General features: G+C 38.6%; 1 protein-coding gene across 6 annotated transcripts in view; it reads left to right on the forward strand.

Moving 5' to 3' along the window:
• The window catches only part of LOC109918477 (host cell factor 2-like), a 74,140-nt gene that overhangs the window by 623 nt on the left and 54,057 nt on the right, over positions 1-19,460 (forward strand). For 5 of the 6 annotated variants that reach the window (XM_048607493.1, XM_048607496.1, XM_048607498.1 and 2 more), the window contains exons 2-6: positions 7,193-7,341; positions 7,898-8,058; positions 10,580-10,782; positions 17,120-17,204; positions 18,610-18,716. In XM_048607493.1, the coding sequence (XP_048463450.1) occupies positions 7,193-7,341; positions 7,898-8,058; positions 10,580-10,782; positions 17,120-17,204; positions 18,610-18,716 (705 nt within the window). Of the gene's footprint in view, positions 1-4,124; positions 6,064-7,192; positions 7,342-7,897; positions 8,059-10,579; positions 10,783-17,119; positions 17,205-18,609; positions 18,717-19,460 lie in introns of those variants that run through there. The other variant, XM_048607495.1, reaches the window with a different exon arrangement.

Raw genomic sequence — 19,460 nt, forward strand, 5'->3', positions numbered from 1 at the left:
GGGGTAGAAGAGATTGTGGGGCGAGGGGTGGGGGTGTCAACCCGGTTCGCGGGGAGAGTTGACCCCCTCCTCCTCCTCTCCTTATGTTAACTGTTACAGCCTCCCCGGAGTGGTGGAGGCTGACAGGGGTGGGGGGGGGGAGCGGCGGTGGTGATGCTGGACAAGGGGTGGAGGAATCAGCACCACCATGGTCTTTCCTTTATTGTTGTCATTTATAGCAGCGACCGGACTGTGTCTTTCTTTACCGGTGTTTTTTTTTGTTGCTGACAGTAGGAGGGACTTGATTCTGGGGTTCGGTTCAGGAGAGGCGGAGCTCCGACTCCTGTAGAGACTGAGCGCCTGTCTTTGTTTACACCGGGGGCTGGGCTGAGCCCTGAATCTTTCATCCTCACCGTTCCAGCAACCTAGAGAGCTGAATGCTGTTACTGCTTGATTTTAAACACGGCGGGATGTTGCCATCTCTCCCACCCACTGCCTCGCAATTCAGTGCCCTCTCATAGCTTTAAAATATGAAAGATCAACGTTGAATATTCCATCCTGGTCTTTTAAGTCGCTCCTTAAAACTTGCAGCCTTTTCGGTTCCACAGATGTATTTTCCTATATGCGACTCCATGTCAATTTTTTGTTTGATTATCGTTCATGTGAAACGGTTTTGAGATGTTATATTGTTCACGGCATTATCGAAATGCAAGATATTCTAGTTATTTTAAAATAATACAAGCTTTGTTTTGTAGTAATTTGATTATGTTTGAGCGAGAAGTGTGACCTTTTAAAAGCTGAATTAAGGTATTAGTGTAATGGGAGATGCACCATATTGTTCATCCTTTTCACTCGTTCCTTGTTTACATTTTTTTGACGTGCCTTCAGATTTGCTGCTTGAAGCGAGCCCAGGAGCTGACATTTTGTGTAGGGCTCCCCCTACTGTGAATCTCTCCTTGAATGAGAATTGCTGTTCATGACCCGCGTCAGTCCCGACGCTACTGAGGTTGAAATTCCTTATTATCACACCAAGATGGGTTCTTGCAGAAGCAGTTTTGAAGTAGAACACAAGGCAGTGAAAAGTGGCAAGACGACAGCATTAGGATTACAAAAAACTGAAGATACTGCAAACAGTAGCTCAGTACTGAGAGAAAAAGAAAAGTTAATATTGACTGATCTGTGGCATGAATTGTCTTCGTTTGATTTGCAGGATTTTAAAAAAAAATTGACACGTCTTTTTTAACATTTAATTTGCACGTACTCCCTTTTACGTCCTGAATTGCTGTGCCACCTTATACAAATTTAGCATCAGCCTAAGCATGTCTACATAAGTTATAACGAATTTAATTAGTATGTTGATTGTTTACAAACACAGTTAATGTTTATGTTAAAGTACCCAATATTGAATTTTTGTATCAAATGTATCCTTCATTGCTTTTGAAACATTTTGTTTGGAGATTAAAAAAAAACATATTAGAATTTGCACTATATTCTCAGTCTGTTGCAGTAAAAAAAACTCCAGTTTTCTCTATCTTGATGTGGTTAGGAACAGAGGGTAGGACATTTAACCCCTTGAGCTTTTCCATTTTATGAGCTGATCTGTTGCATAACTTGACATACCTGTTTTTGCGTCATACCTTTGGGTGATAAAAATCTATGGATATTACATTTAAAATTTAAAAACAAGAAACCTAATGTTAATTGCCATTTGCAGAAGACAGTTCCAGATTTCTATCACCTTTAGCATTAATTCCTAATTTAATTCCTGAAGGGCTTGTTACTGATATTTAGACTGTGCTCCCAGGTCCAGGACACTCAGTCAATGGAAATGGTTTCACGCAATCTGCCCTATCTGTTCAATTTAACATCTTTAAAATGTTGATCTTTGACCTTTCTAAATTTCAGAGAATGCAATTCTAGGTTTTGTAATCTCTCCTTGAATTTGAAGGATTCTCCCATTGCTTTAATGGATGTGCTTTCTGCGAATAAGGTTGAAAAGACCAATTTACTGGTTGATGTCATCTGGTGTGACGGTAAACCATGTCTCTGAAGAAGTGATACTGGACTTGAAATGTTAACTGTTTCTGTATCCACGGATGCTGCCAGACCTACTGAGTTTTTCCAACATTGTCTGTGTTTGTTTTAGACAAAATCTTGATTTGTGTAACTGATTGTAAATTCTGCATATGGGGATCAGTTCTGGAATGAGAGATGGTGGCAGAGGTTTTGATGTGAGACAACTCCACTCTCTTTCTGAAGTCTGTGAGTGAGCCCACTAAATAGCTTTTGCCAAGCTATGATTGATTTCATCATGAAGAACCTCCTAAGGTAGCAAAATCTCTACTGAATAGAGCGGTGTGTTGTTAGCTATGGAGTTTAGAGTACGTGGCCCAAGCTGGAGGTTGCTAATTCAAGATTCTCGCAGCTTAAACCTTAAGAATTGTGTTGGCAAGCCTCTGAACTCCCACCAAGATTATCATTACCTTCCAGAGGCATTGACTCGATTCTATGGAAACTGCTAGCTCCCTGGCATCCTGCTTATGTGAGCCTAGTGATTGCAAATCTGGAAAGCATTACAAATTCCAAAACCTCTCATCGCCTTTGCATGTAGATGGGTTGCTGGTAATTAATTAAGTGTGTTGTGGATTCAACACTGACCAGGAACTGTACTGTCCTAATTTAAATGCATTGAGTAACAAGTTCAAATACTGAATTTATTAGGAAACCACATGTCAGTGCTACTGAAATAAAAAAGATAAATGTGGCTCAAGCATCTTTTAATTTTTTTACAGAAAAAAATCTCAACGGAACCAACATTCAGAGCACATTTCTGACTGTTATTTATGCAGCGATTTTGCTTTGTTCTTTGAAGTGCATGATAAAATGGGGCAGAGTCAGCATGGTTTCAGTAAGGGGAGATCATGCCTAACAAATCTGATAGAATCCTTTGAGGAGGTAACGCACAAGTTAGACAAAAGAAAGCCAGTGGACGTGATCTATTTAGATTTCAAGGAGGTCTTTAACAGAATCTTGCACAAGAGGCTGCTAAATAACACCCCATATTACTAGGAGCTAGCATGGATGAGGATTTGCAGATTGGCAGGAGGTATAATGTGGGGATAAAGGAGCCTTTTTCTGGATGGCAGCCAATGAATAGTGGAGCTCTGCAGGGGTCAGTCTTAGGACTGCAACTATTTACATTATACGTTAATGATCTGGATGAAGGAACCAAAGGCATTGTTGCTAGGTTTGCAGGTGACACAGTTGAAGGGACAGGTAGTGTAGAGGAAGAAGGGAGGTTGCAGTAAAGCTTAGACAGTCTAGGAGAGTGGCAGATGGTACGCAATGTGGGAAAGTTTGAGGTTTTGCCCTTTTGGAGGGAAGATAGAGCCACAGACTGTTTTCTAGATGGGGATAGGCTTTGGAAATCTGAAGCACAAAAGGACTTCGGAGTCCTAGTTCAGGATTCTCCTAAGGTTACATGCAGGTTCAGTTGGCAATTGGAAGGTTAATGTGATGTTAAGTGCATTTCGAGCGGGCTAAAATACAAGAGCAGGGATGTACTGCTGAGGCTGTATAAGGTTCTGGTCAGTCTGCATTTTGAATATTGTGCGCGGTTTAGCCTGTTACCCAAGGAAGGCTGTGCTGCCCTTGAAAGGGGTCCAGAGGAAGTTCACAAGGATGATTCTGGAAATGAGGGGCTTGTCATATGAGGAGTAGTTGAGGACGAGGGGCCGGAACTTGCTGGAGGCTAGAAGGATGAAAGGGGCTGTCATTGAAACTTACAGAATACTGGAGTAGCTGGATAAATTGGACATGGGGAAAATGTTACCACTAGTAGGAGTGACTAGGGCCTGAGGGCACAGCCTCAGAGTGAAGGGACGATCCTTTAGAACCGAGATGAGGAGGAATTTCTTCAGCTAGAGGATGTTGAATCTGTGGAACTCATTGCAGAAGGCTGTGAAGGCCAAGTCATTAAGTGTCTTTAAGACAGAGATAAATAGGCTATTCTTTAGAATGGGGATCAAAGGTTACAGCGGAAAGCAGGAGAATGGGTTGAGAAACATATTAGTTATGATCAATGGCAGAGCAGACTCATTGCGCCAAATGGTCTAATTCTGTTAAAATCAGCTTTTTAAAAAAAAGCAATGGAAGTGTGTGTGGTTTTAATCTTCCTAACATTCTGGCTAGCTTAATGCTATTTTAGTGAATGATTGAGGAATATGAGAATTTAACACTTCCAGGAATAAGTGTTTGAAGACCTGTTTGCTCAGCACTGATTTAGTTGCTGTATTTACATGCAAATGGAATGAGCATTGTCTGGAGACGTATTGGTAGGATTAACTTGTCAACAGTTGGGAACCATTGCAATGCGTTCAAATCAATATGGGTTCTTTTGGCACAGTGTTGGACACTACCAGAAGATCTGGATTTAAGATTCCACCTCTCCAGAAGTGAGTCAACATGTCTAAACAGGTTGTTTAAATATATCTACTGGTCCTGTCCACAAAATCTACTTTTAAAAAGCAAATTTGAAAATTATATTAAGTTTCGTTGATCACGATTTTAGCTGATCAATGCTGTTATTTAGTACTGGTATGGCTGATTGCAATTTTATGGAGCCAGCATAGCATAACCATTAACATTTTTGTATAGTGAACCAATCATCTTATAAGCTGAGGTTTCCAGAATTCTAGACCCTATTCTGCATTAAGTTGAATATTTAGAATAGAACTATTCTATGATTCTAAAGTATGTAGTTTCAGTTGTGAGCTCCAAATGCATTTTGCTGTGTTCACTTAAACTCACAGAAAAACCTAACTGCAGGTTTCTTTTGAAAATCTCTTAATGAGGAGTAAAAGTAGTGGAAATGACCATCCTTGTATGAAAATAATCCTTATTGTAGTGTATTGGTAGGTTTACCAATTGACATTTTGGGGACTGTGGTGCGTATAGCCTGATCATATCATAGCATGTCGCATTGATTTAAAAAGCTGTGTCTCTGCTGTTGAGCCATTGTGAAACTACATGCTAAAAATAATCAGAAACCGAGATCCAGTCAGAACTTATGGAAGGAAACCACACCAGGAGTTCCCTCTTTAATGATGTTGAAGGTCTACCTACAACACATAGATTTAAGTAGTTCAAGAAGGCAGCACACCTTCACCACCGTCTCAATGGGCAATTAATACTGGCCCAGCCAGCAACACTTCTGTTCCCTGGATGAATAAGAGAAAAATACTGACCAGGGTTGAATAGAGGAGAGAATCTGAAATTGTTTGGAGTTGATCATCCTGAGCAATAATCTTCTGAAAAACATATTTATTATGAATCAACAATTCTCACCAACCAGTAAGCTGAACAGGACTTTTAAAATTTCCAATAAAATTAAATTGCTGTAAAAAAGAACATTTTTGTTATGAAGAGTTGCATTGGAACCAGGCTGCTTGTTTCTTTGAACTTTGCATGTCCCCAAGTATTATTTCAAGTGAGATTTTGTTTACCAAATAGGACCATAGGTTAAAGCACAAAAAGAGTATTGTGTATAATGCATAATATGTAAACAATTCTTAAAAATATAGTGGATTTTTAAAATTCTTTTTAGTTGTGGGTTTTGCAGGTAAGACCGGTGCTTGTTGCTGTCCCCAAGTTCCCTTGATTTGGTGGTGGTGGCACTGAGTTGCCTTCTTGAATTGTTGGAATCCATATGTGTGACTATACCCACAGTGCTGTTAGAAAGCAACCTGCAGGATTTTGGTCCAGGAACTGTGAAGGAATGGCGATTTATATCTCCATGTCAGGATGATATCTAGCTTGGTGGGGAACCTGCAGGTTGTGATCTTGCCCTGGGTTTGCCACATTTGTTCTAGGTGGTAGAGGTCATTGCTTTGGAATGTGCTGTTGAAAGACAACACACTGTCCCATTGGTGATAGAGCAAGTAAATATTTACAATGGTGAATGGGGTGCTGATCAGGTAGGCTTTTTGTTCTGGTTAATGGTAATCTTCTTATGTTGTTGAAGTTGCATTCATCTAGAAGTGTGGACCGCTTGGGGATGTTGAACAAGATTTGAGGAGATGGAACGTGAGTTAGTTGCCTCTGATTTGTTCTTGTAACTATTGCATTTCAATACCTGGTCCAGTTCAATTTTTGGCCTAATCTAACTGTCAAGATGTTGGTTGTGGGCGGTTCAGCAAAGGTAATGCCATTGAATATCTTGGGGAAATGTTTCTCTTTTATTGGAAGTGGTCACTTATGTGAATGTCACTTGCCACTTATTGGTCCAAACTGAAATGTGTTACAGGTCTTGCTACATGTTGACATGTACAGCTTCAGTATAAGTGTTCTGCAGCAATGGCCTGGAAGTGAAATGATTGGCCTCATCAAGCACATCCATCTTTTTTGTACTAGATATGGGTCCAACCAGTAGAGAGTTTGTGCCTTGATTCCCATTGCTCTAAATTTCATATTTCATAAAATTTACACAATTCATTTTTGTGAAGAAAAATGCATATAAGTAGTAAAAACAGTATGGAAATTATAAAACTGAGTGGAAGCAGGTCAACACGCAATTCAGTACTCAATACAGACTCCTTATGCATTTATGGAGAGATATTACTGAGGATTGCTCTGCCTACAGACAGTATGATGGACTTATCACCGTGAACTCAGCAAATCAGGAAGCTGTTGATTGGGTTTGGGGATTTGGATTTGCTAAATACAAATAAAGTTGGTGAATTTTGTAATGCATTATAGTTAAAGGAGATGTATGAGTCATGAGTTTATTTTCACTTGGGTTTTTTTTGCACTCATGTATGCTTAAAGTGCATCAGAACTCTTAAAGTTAAAAAATATTACCTAGTATTTTGAGCCCAGTTTTTCTCTCTCAAACTAGGAAGTATGTGAAACAAGTAAATTTGCAAAGGCCCTTTTAAAGATGAAAGTAAACATCTATATTGCAGTAAAGATTTATGTTTGTTTTCTGATGGATGTTTCCTATTGAAAAATCCCATGGCTTGTTTCAAACATTCATTACAATTAATATGACCTATGATGAAAGTGTTGATGTTCTTAGAAAAATGTTATGCAATGCAATTATATTAATTTGAGGTTCATAGCGTGAAGTTGGTGTGTGTATTTATTTGTTAATGTGATCTTGTATGGTTAATTGAATGCTATCCTTTTTCTGTTTCCTGTGAATATTCAATTACAGCCACAAACCAGTGGTTTATCCCTGCAGTTAGGGGGGACATCCCACCTGGTTGTGCAGCTTATGGCTTCATCTGCGATGGCACCAGGATCCTGGTATTTGGAGGAATGGTAGAATATGGAAAGTATAGCAATGATATGTATGAATTGCAGGTGAGCAATTGTTCCAACTGCTACATTTATTTTGTGTATTAAAATTTCGTCTCAGCTTCTCAGATCCTTCGTTTCTTTGGTTCAGAGCTCTCCTTGATAAATGGCATATTATGTTTACAAATGTAATTTTCTGTTTAAAATTTCAAATTGGTAAGGCATACTAGAAATTTGGCATTTTGAGATTCTCATCTATGTTTTAGAATCCTTCTATGACCTCACCCGTTCCTATCTCTAACCCCTTGCAAACCCCCTAGATTTCTGTGCTGCACCAATTCTGGCTTTGTGTAATCTGGGTTTTAATTGCTCCACCATTGATGGACAAACATTCTGGTGCGTCAACCCTAAGCTCTAGAATTATTTTCTTAATTCTCTCCACACCTCTGCTTTTCATACCCTCTTTTTAACATGCTCCTCAAAATCTTTGAACAAGTCTGGTTATCTGACCAGATATGTCTGTCTGTGATTTTGTCTCATTTTGGTTCTATATTGTGGTAAAAGCCACTATGTAAATACAAGTTGTTATTTACTTGATGTAAAAATCAATTTTTTTTTGTAGGCAAGCAGATGGGAGTGGAAGAAATTAAAACCAAAACCTCCTAAAAATGGTCCACAACCCTGTCCCCGCCTTGGTCACACCTTGTGTCTTGTTGGGAATAAGTGTTACTTATTTGGTGGCCTGGCTAATGACAGTGAAGACCCAAAGAATAATATCCCAAGGTACCACTCGCTCACTTCTGCTTCAAATAGTAATTTATGTTGTAATACTGCAATACCAGATGCCTGATACTGTTGCTAATCTTTGGCTGTAGCACTATTGACTTTTGCTACATTTCATATGGATTTGTACAGTGAATTTAAGAGCCTTTTCAGCAGCTACCGGTGAATGGGTTGACGACTGATATTTCAAGAATTCCACAATCTATAATTCGTTGTATTGAGCTTATTTTTAATGTTCTATTCATTTATAAAGTGGGTGAAGTTGGCTGTCACTACTAGACAGTGTTGTAAGTCAAGCAAATGTAGTAGGTGGTTTTCCTGAGATGCGTTGTACTAATTGATTCTGTGAAACAAAGCAAGAAGCAAGATTTTGGATTATACCCATAATAATATTATATAAGAAGAATTAGGAAATTGGGTTTTGCAAATGATGATCATGATTGCAATTGCCTGAATCCATCTCTTTCTGCACTGCTTCCTCTTTTAACAAAATATATCCTGAGATGTTTCATAGAGGGGGAAATGGATGCCGAAGGGGAAATGGATGCCTAAGGGAAAGGTTAGAATAGGTGACTGAATGAAAGATTGGAAAATTATTTGCTGCGAAGGGTTTTTAAAACGGATCCTGACGAGAAGGGTTGGAGAGGAAGTTCCAGAGTTCAGGACTAAAGTGGCTAAATGTATTGTTTCATGTATGTTCCAGCCATACAATTTAAAAATCAATTGTGTCTGAAAACCAGACACTTTGTCAAAAGCATATATGAAGGAAATGGAATGCAGTGTGCAAATGGCCTTATGTGATTGCTATGAAACCTGTATATTGAATGTCAATATATGATATTGCTGTAAATGTAACACAAATAGTTTTAAAAATAATTTTTTGGGGAATTAAATGACTCTCTTTCTTTCTGCATGCACCATTTTCATTCTTGTTTGGGCATAAGTCTGATGAATGCATACTACTTAGATATATATAATGTTAATTTTGGAGACTGGATTTTAAAAAATAGTGGCACTTCGATGTTGGTTACTTTTGTGAAGAGTCAACTTTAAACAAAAATAAAATGAAGAGTCCTTCTGGACTCCTTCAGAGAGCAAGTGGCTGCAGACCCTTGTTAGATTAATGAAAAATTATCTATATGGCAGTGGTTTAACATTGAAGTCTGTTAGATTGCTTTGAGTACAGAATAATCGAGGATTGATTTTAGTTTAGAAAACCACGAGATTGAAAGTTTTTAGGGCAGTTTGGAGCTGCCGTAACTGGAATCAGAAGCAACCATGTCTTGTCTCCTAGAAAGAAGTTCTTCATAGTTCAGGGCTTAAATTAACCCAACAGATTAGTTTATAAACCTAAGCTGTCAGTTTTGTTGGTCTTCATGTAAGAAAACTCCAATTTCACAGGAAAGAAACTGGGTGGAATTAGTTATGTAAAAATTGAAGATTTGATATGAAAGGGTAATTTCCCTGGACCTGTTTTGCTGTCAATTCAAGGTATTAGGAAATAGATTGAAACCTTTGTTTTGCTGTGGATTTTAAGATTTTTCTAAACTGTCTTCAATATCTAAATAATCTAATTTTGTTTTTTTTTGTCTTTTGTGAAATAAGCTTATATTGTTAAAGAAACCTTTCAGCCTTGCGAGATTATGTTTCAGTGACTGACTATCATGTTAACTAATACAAAAAAAAAATCTATGAAGTAGTTCCATTAGCTGGGATCATAACCTTTCCTTTAATCTGTAGCTTGACTGTAACCCTTGTACTTCAACAACTAACCCTCTTACCTTGTTTGTCAATGCACTTAACCCTCTCTTCACTGGTTTGGAGTTGTCCAGTACTTTTTTTGACATTAACCTTACACTCCTAAAAACAAATCAGTTGTGTCTCACTTGAAACCCTTGACTGTTTTTGACTCCCATTACATACCAACATTGGAGTCTGACTAATATTACATTTAAAACTTCATATCTGTGTGTGCACCTCTGGTAAAGGACGCAACTTCTGTGAAACTAGTCTACATAAGTGATTTCTGTTATAATTGAAGACATATGAGTGCGTAATGGAAATATAATAAAAGTATGACTTTGATATGGGATCTCAATTATGGCTCTGCATCTAGTGAAATTATTCCCTGTGCTGTATCCCATTTTTAACTGAAGAATGCACTTTGAAAAATATTGCTTTGTCTGCAAAGCATATCTTCTCCATCATTTGTGAAAAGAAAATTTGACTGTGCTTTTAATGTTTCAAGAGTGTAAGGCTAACGTACTTCTGTGTCAAATTGAGAGTGCTGAATCTTCCATCAAATGTGATTGATAACTATTAAACTTTGATCAACTTCAGTATCAAATTCAGTTAAAGTTGATTGAGGGGCAAAATGTAGCTTTATTTATTGCTGCTAGTTGATGATTGAAGAGTCACCACTGACAAAGATGACAACCAGTCCATTTTTAAACTTGTGTTGATTTTGTCAATCTCCATCCCATGTTAAATGTGAACTTTTTTTTGTTTGCTGTACTTGAAGGTACTTGAATGACTTGTATACTGTGGAGCTTAGATCTGGATCAGGAGTGGTAGGATGGGACATTCCTGTTACACATGGCACCCCACCTCCTCCAAGAGAATCTCACACTGCTGTTGTTTATAAAGATTCAAAGAAACCAAAGATGATCATTTATGGAGGGATGAGTGGATGTAGACTTGGTGACCTTTGGATATTGGATGTGGGTAAGTGCACAAAAGACTTAAAGTCCATCTAAATGTTTATGGGCTCCAATTGTGCAAGGCCCTAGGACATTTTACATGTAAAATGTACTACTTGAAAAAAAATTTATTGTTCAGAAAGTATGGAGTTCATTTTCAAATGGCTATCTATCCTGTAATGTGATATCCCAAAAATACAAGGGAGGGTGGATGGAGAGAGACAATGCTAATCCTTTTAATCCTTTCACTTCAAAACTCTTCTTGAATGTTCTTCTCACAGCTAGTATGGTTTGGCAGCAACACTAATTAAGACCAGAGCATCAAACTCATTCAAAGAAAGAAAATCTAGTGGTTTATGATTTTGAATGACAGCTCCAAATTTGGGACCCTAAACCAGATCATCATCATTATGATCTGGTTAAGGACTGGTAATCTTTTATTTTAAAGTGAAGGAAAGATTAGATCCAGGGGCTTACAAAGAAAATAAAGCCACAAGATTCCACAGTTTTGAACAAACAACAGTACTTTACTGTATAGTTTAGAAAAGTAATACAATTTCTGACAAATATACAATTTATTTCCAACAACCCAGAATTAGCATGTTATAACCAAAGGTAATATATTTGGTAGAACATCCCACAGTGCATTTCAAAGGCAGATTCCCCCACTCCAAAACAAAAGACATTTAACAGCACAGTTGTTCATCAAATTTGATTAAACTTAACAAGTGATCATAATTCTTCACATTTGCTGATCCCTCTCAAGAGCCACTTTGTCATGGACAGTTCCTGCTCTTGTCAATCATCCTTCTATTCTGGGTTCATGCTCCCATTGGCTCTAAAACTGCACACCAGTATTTATTTACTGGGACAACTCCAGCTTCTTGCCATTAGTTGGCTTCACTGAGCTAAAATTGGTGGATTTCCCAGACTTAAATTGTACTCGGTTGGATGAAGCCAATGCTGCTTGTGAGCATTTCAGTCCCCATTCTCTCAGCTCCACTGAAGTGTTAATACTTGCAGGCTTGCTCCAAACCCTTCAGCATTTCCCCCAAAAGTGAGCCTGTAACCTTTCGTCCTTTTCGTTCCCCAGGACTTCATCTGAGTCCTAACTGCAATTTTGAACTGCTTACTTCTATCTGAGGTTTTCTAGTGACACAACCATCTAACTGCTTTTGTCTGCTCTGCAGCACAGCTAAAAGTTAGTACTCCTAACATTGAGACTGCTTCTTTCTCGGTCTCACAACTCAATAACCTTCAGTCCCTGTCTGTATTCTTTCAAACAGTTCTTCTGTAACCCCCAAACTGTCCTGAGTAACCTATTAAATACCTTATGATGAACCCTCTCCTTTCACAGGGCAGAATTGAATGTCGCAACTTCACAACCTCTGGTTCTGTGAATGTTATGGTTCTCACACAGGCTGGAAATGGATTTCATGATATGCTATAGTGTGTAGATGAACTGATGTGTTCTTGGGTATTGAATTGGCATGTTTTAGAATTGTGCAAAATGCTGAGAGCCTGTATTAATTTACAACATCAGATGTCTCAACATATCATGTGTTTAGGGCAAATCAAAAAAGGTGCAAAGATATTTATTCAAACAAGCACCCAATGTTGCAAGTAACCACACGTACATTTATTGTGTAGAAAACAATAAGGGCTGGTGGTGTGGGGGTCTTTTGTTCTTTCTAGATCCTTCAAATTTGTCTGTCCCCACACAAGCGCATAGTCATTAATCTCATTATTCATGTTTGACCAGTAGGTCGCTTCTCTTGTCTTCCTCAGACTAGACTTGATTCCTTGGTAGCTTGTGTTGACGTGACTTGACGTAAGCTGGGCACTTGATTGTCAGACTGTTTATCTGCCTCAGTTGGGTTTATGACTTCCAGAGCATGCCTTACTGTTGCTGCTTGTTGATTCTGGAAGGTTTCTCGCTCTGTATTGTATTTCCATCGTAAACCTCCTTCAATGGGATTGTATTTTTTGGCAGCATATGTATCTTCAATGTCAATGTATATCCATTTTCCCTCCTTGTGCTTCACTTCCAAGTGGTAGCTCTGCAAATGAAGTAACATCATTTGTAACTACCTATGGAACAGATAGAAATGGTTTGACAAAGATAGAATCCCTACAGTGTGGAAACAAGCCCTTCGGCCCAACAAGTCCACACCGACCCTCAGAGCATCCCACCCAGACCCATCCTCCTATAACCCACCTATTCTACACATCCCTGAACCCTATGGGCAATTTCCCATGGCCACCCCACCTAGCCTGCACATCGTTGGACTGTGGGAGGAAACCGGAGGAAACCCATGCAGACACGGGGAGAATGTGCAAACTCCACACAGTCACCCGAGGGTGGAATCGAACCCGGGTCCCTGGCGCTGTGAGGCAGCAGTGCTAACCGCTGAGATGCTTTGGAGTGGCTTGTGGTTAAACTCTACCAGTATTGTTTCGCTCCTGTGGTAGTACTGGTTTAAATACTCACAAACAAAGACAGTAGCCAGATACTTGTGATCTGTGCGCACTGTCTTTAATATGGAAGACACAAATTAGGAGCAGAAATAGACCATTCAGCCCCTCGATCCTATTCACCAATGAACGCATCATTGATCTGTTTCGTCCACTCCTCCCCTCCACCAATGCTCAGTAACAGCAGTGTGTACCATCTACAAGATGCACTGCAGAAATTCACTAAAGATCCTTAGACACCACCTTCCAAACCCATGACCACTACCATCTGGAAGGGCAAGGGCAGCAGATACATGGGGGTGCCACCAACTGCAAGTTCCCTTTCAAGCCACACATTGTCCTGACTTGGAATGACATCGCCATTCTGAAGGTGTCACCAGGTCAAAGTCCTGGAATTCCATCCCTAATACCATTGTTGTCTCCCTACATGTCATGCACTGCAGCAGTTCAAAAGGCAGCTCGTCACCACCTTCTCAAGGGCATCTAGGGTTGGGCATGAAATGATCACTTCAACAAAATTTATATTTTGTAAATTAAGCTCTTCCCTGTACCAGATAGGGTGGTCATTTTCAATCTTTTCCTTTGTAGTTTCAATTTCATGTTATCACTTTAAGGAACGTCACACAAATCTGTGAAACGTAGAACCAGTGTCTGATGCTTCATGTCAATTTGATGCTCTCCTAACAGTCCCAACACTTATTAACTCAAAATGTAACAATGCCAACTGTAGGGTGTAGAATTACTCTTCACAATCGCCCCAGCAATCATCTTTGCAGGCTCGCTTTTTATTTTCCAAATTCACAAGACTCAGTGAGATCTGCAATGCAATACAGTTTGCAACAGTCCTCTACCCATCAATGATAGCAATCTTATGTGTTCAGATTTCTTGTCCAACTGTATATCAATGTCATAATTCTGCCATCTGACCAGGAGAATTGCCAATTCCCCCTCGAATCTTTATGTATGTGAGGAGATAACAAGGAGATGGTTTGCATATCTAATGGCTGACCTGCAAATGATATGCCTCAATCCAAAGGCTATCAAAATCCCAATGACTCACTTCTGGCACCATATTTCATAAAATGTGAGCACCTTTGTTATTTTAAATTGATGTCAGCAAGCCAAAGCTTCAGAAGTAATTATTTAAGTGGAATAAACCATAATCAGTGAATTTTAAGGTCAGAGGCTTTTCTGTTGCAGAGATTAAAAATGACTGGCCTATCTGGTGTAAGGAAAAGCTTAATTTACAAGTATAAATTTGATACATTCTTGGTTTGATTATAATTCTGAGAAATTATCTGAAAAGTGCTGTCTGACTTTGCACTGCTAGTGAAGTGACTACTTCATGAAATTAGTCTTAATTAATTTTACAGTAAATACAAATTTAGAATACAAAGCCTGCTGTAATTTAATGTTAGCTAGGCAAATGTATTGGATAGACCCTTCAGAATGGATAGATGAGTTCTCAAATTCCCACTTCATTTTCTGCCACTTGGAATAATGTGTGGCAGTGTTATCCTGTATTTGCGCGATAACTGATTTTAATAGGATGCTAACGTGGGTTACACAAGATTGAAAGAAAGATCTTGGCATTGATATCCTTAAATGTTATTTTTTTAGTGCTGTTTTACGGAATTGTGGATAACATTATCTGGTAAACCATTGGAAATTAGCAGAAAACAGGAAATTAATAAGGTCTTAACACAGACCAGGGGTCAATGTCTACAGGGAGTTTTCCAAAGTGGGATTGGGACTTCACCAGTGGTTGTGAATGGAAATTTTGGGGTTTGCGAGCTCCATGGCAGCAATGTGCCTCAACCCTGTCACCACAAAGTCACATAGGAGTCAAAATCGTTAATTCTGTTTCTGCCTCCAAAGTGCTGCCAGACCTGTTGAGTTGCTCTGGCATTTTTGTGTTTATCCTTTGTTTTGTTCCCTCCCTTGGCTTCTGTACTGAGCAACATTTTATCCTCCATGATTCCAATCTCCATTTTTTGCCCCCTTTTAACCTCTAGTAACCTTGAGTCCTCCTTCTCTGCCCCATTGCCCTCACTTTTAGCAAAACATGTAGGCTTATGCATGACTTTGTTATCGGCTTGAGAACATCATTTCAGTTTCCTGTCCTCCTCTTTCTACCAAGCTAAATTCACCCTTCTGCCGGTTTCTTGTACCCTAGCCCTAGAACCTGGATCTCATTCTAGTTCCTCTCCTATGTCCTCTCACACATCTCGTAATTTCTGTTATGCTTCGATCCCGCAAATTCATTGCTGGTAAACTACTGAGTAGCCACCCTCTTTCTCTCGTTCATGAAGTAGCTGACATTGTAACTAGCTTTGACACTATGCCTGTTGCTCCTCCACCTTCAAAGCTGTGTCCTCGCCCCTTTTGATTGAATAAAACCCACCCTTGCCATTTTTTTGACCTTACAAACTTATGCCCCATCTCAGGTCTTCCTTGCCTTGCCAAAATGCTTGACCTTGTAGTTGTTTCCCAATCCACACCTGTCTTTCTCGCAGTTCCTTTTGCCTCTCTCTGACTAGGTTTTCACCCAAAGTACAGTACGATTAGCACTCCCAAACAAACTAGCAAATGCCATCCTGTATGAATGACTGGTGCATTGTATCTCAACTACTTCCTTAACTTCTCAGAGTCTTTGGCATGTTCTGACCACATCAGTGTCTTTCACCAGTTTTGTCTTGTCCATCTCAGTGCGACCGCCTTGCTGGGTTCCACTGGTGCCTGTTCGAGGTTAAGGTATCTCTGGCACTGGCTTCTCTTCCCACCCTTTCACTGTTATCTCCAAAGCACACACTACCTCCTAAAGTATGAGTATCTCTACGTGTGCTGTGACATCAACTCTATCTCTTCAGCACACGCATCGATTCTTCCATTGACTTAATTCTGTTTCTGGTATCCAGTCTTGGCTGTGTTCCATTTTGTTGTCCCAAGTAAACATTACTAAGACCAAAGCCTTCCTTTAGAAATTAATTATCCTCCACACTGCTGACATTCCCTGCCCTGACTATTGGCTTAAACTTAGTATTTTTGCTGTTTCTGTGTATTATGTAACTCTGAGTTGAATTTCTGACTAGATGTCATTTTTGTGAAAAAACAACTGTCTGTTTGCACCTCCACTGCGTTACCAATCTCGACTTCACCTCCTGTTATGTCCAGAATTGATTATTTCTTGCTCCTTGATCAGGTCCATTGCTGACCCCTCGATAAACTTCAATTCATCCCATAATCTTCCGCTTTTCCCCCATACTATTGCCCAAAATCTGGTTTTTAAATTCCCATGTATAAATACCTTAATGACCTGGGCCTTCCATGTCTGGAAACACCTTTCAATCCCACAATCATCATATAAAGCACTTTATTCCTTGGTCTCTGACCTTGTGGATCCTGTATTTTCCTGCCTTCGGTGACTGGTTAAGACTCCGAGAATTCTATGTTCTAGAATTCGGCCTCTACACTCCCTGTCCCCTTCACACTCCCTAACACCCACATCCTCGATTAAATTTTTGGTTACCCTTACTAATATTTCTATCATTATTTCAGCATTCATTTTTCTCCCCAGGGTACCTTTGTGAAGACTTCTAGCGTTTGTTGTGTGATTAAGATGCCATATAAATGCAAGTTGTTCTTTGTATTGTTATTTGTATGTTTGCAGAAGTGTTGATTATTGTGTAAAACTGTGCATAAATGACTAAATTGCTTGTCTTTGGCTTAATTTATCACTTTTTAACTATAGAAAAAAGCATTAAATGAACTGCAGTCTGTGGGGCTATTTATAGGGAAACATATTACTTTTGAATTCTTATCTGCACAATGCTGTTGGTCAGATATATTTACTGAGTATTGTCAAGTATTTCTTCCATTGTTTACAGAAAGCTTGGTTTGGACTAAACCAGCAACCAAGGGTTCGACACCACTCCCTCGGAGTTTGCATTCTGCTACTGTTATTGGAAATAAGTAAGTGCTCTCGCTGTTATCTAAATTCTCTAAAAATGTTAGTAATGAACAAGAAAGGAGGTGGTGATAGAGAGTCATTGTTCATGGCCTCAGGGTAGTGATGTGAATCATTTCCCATGTACATATGTTTGAAAGAATCATACCACCTCAATCAGAATGATTAATTGTTCTATTTCAAATAATTTGGAAAGATGTGAGAGAGACATTTTTGAAAATATGCATTGATCCATCTTTACGGGGGACTTTATAGGAGGTGAATATTGTGAACGATGAGCATCTGGGTGCTATACTTGAATCATTGTGGCTTTTAAAACACCTTTCCCCAAATATAATATTGCATGTAGGCTAGTTAAAAATTGAAGACTCCTTTCCCATTCCAAGCCAACAGAAATGTTTTGCTTCCAGGTGAAAGATTCTTGATCAAGATGATAAATCAAGTAATGTCTGCATGCTGGTTACATCAGTGCTGATGTATAGCTGTTGAAATGCGTTATCACACCTACCTACCACTTTTGATTACAATCATGTATGTTTGAATATCAGAATTGTTTTCAAATGTATTCATCCCAAGCAGATGTCCTTATCCCTTTGTGAAAGGTTCCTGTTAATAGTTTGCTGCCATGGTGAAGCAAGTTTGAGGTTGCAGCAAATATAAACATAACACCGACTAAGTGGTTGGCAGTGAGTATATCTCAGTGTCTCAGGCAGTGGTTTGCATTAGCATCACATGCACTGTAATTTTATAAACCACCGAGTGGTTTAGAACGTTGAATACCAACATTGCTTAATTATACTGTTATGGGAAATGCATTGCCTTTATAGTGAACTTTTGACGAGCTGATCCTACAATATTTACAAGTTTTAACTAAATTGTCACTGAAACTAAACTTAAGATGTATACGGCATTTGAATTTCTGATATTTTATTCCTAGTTATACAATGTTAATACATTTTTGTTTATTAAATTGTAATAATCATTGTTTAACATTTCATCTGTTATGTAACACATTTTAAAATTAGGTTCAAGAATCCTCTTATCAATGGTCTTTTTAGTTTGCATAAACTATTACCTGTCCTAGTTGCTTTGATAATTACATATTCGTTTAAATTCTTTTATAAATTAGAAGGTCAATTGTCCAAGTTGTTCGGCTTTCCTACCAGCACTTTTATTTCTAAATGAACTTTTCAAATGTGTGTTTTCAGAGTAAGTGTATCTGAACACTCCAAATTTCCCATCGGTTTGGATAATTGACGTTCTGTTGCATTTAACCAGCATGAACCATTGCCGATTGTGTTTTGCTTGTTAAGTCCGATATATCTGTTTCAAATACAATTGCACAGTTTTGTTGTAAATGGTTTTGAGCACAACCTGTTTATGTTTTTGTCTGTATTTATTTTCCTTTAGAATGTTTGTCTTTGGTGGCTGGGTACCACTTGTGATGGATGATGTGAAAGTTGCCACTCATGAAAAGGAATGGAAGTGCACAAATACACTTGCTTACTTACATTTAGGTCAGTCCCTTGAGTTTCCTTCTTAAGCAACTAATGAGTATGAAATCAAACCATATTTCCCCTCTTGTTATCTCCAGCCATTGTTTACAAATTGTAGCGGAAAATAATGTTTTCCATTTCTATTTTTTGTGCAATTTTGAATTTTGTCCATTAGGTAGAGCTGTAGTTCAGTCAGTAACACATTAACTAAGTCAGAAAGTTGCAGATTCAAATCTCGTTCTAGAAATTTGAACACACAATATAGGCTGACTGTGCAGTTCAGCATCAATGACATCCTGTCCTGTTAGCGGCACTGTCTTTTGAATGAAATGTTAAACCAAGGCTTTGTTTGAGAAAAAAATAAGTTAATGAGCAGCGATAGCTTATTCTATATTTTTAAGTTGAGAGAGTTATCTATGCTAGAAAGTAGTCTAGAATTCAGTGATTCAAAATTTCCCAGCAGAGTGTTCCCATTTCATTTTTCTGGCAGAATTGTGCCGTTCATTATAGAAGCAATTTTAGGTTTAGCAGTTTAAATCATTTGGTTGTGTACTTAATCTAAATTCAATAAATAATACATATCTGTTTGAGGAGGCAATTCTTCATGTTGTACTTGAGCTTTTTGCTATCTTCTAATAAAGAGAAAAGTCTATTTCCTTGAATGCCCATATTTATATTGATTGATTCTTGGCTTGGAGGTTTTTGCTCGATTCATCCACACTGAATATTTAAGATGATGCAGCAGATATGTCAATTTCACATCTG

Source organism: Rhincodon typus, chromosome 18 (assembly GCF_021869965.1).
Source record: "Rhincodon typus isolate 14 chromosome 18, sRhiTyp1.1, whole genome shotgun sequence".
Taxonomy (NCBI): Eukaryota; Metazoa; Chordata; class Chondrichthyes; order Orectolobiformes; family Rhincodontidae; genus Rhincodon; species Rhincodon typus.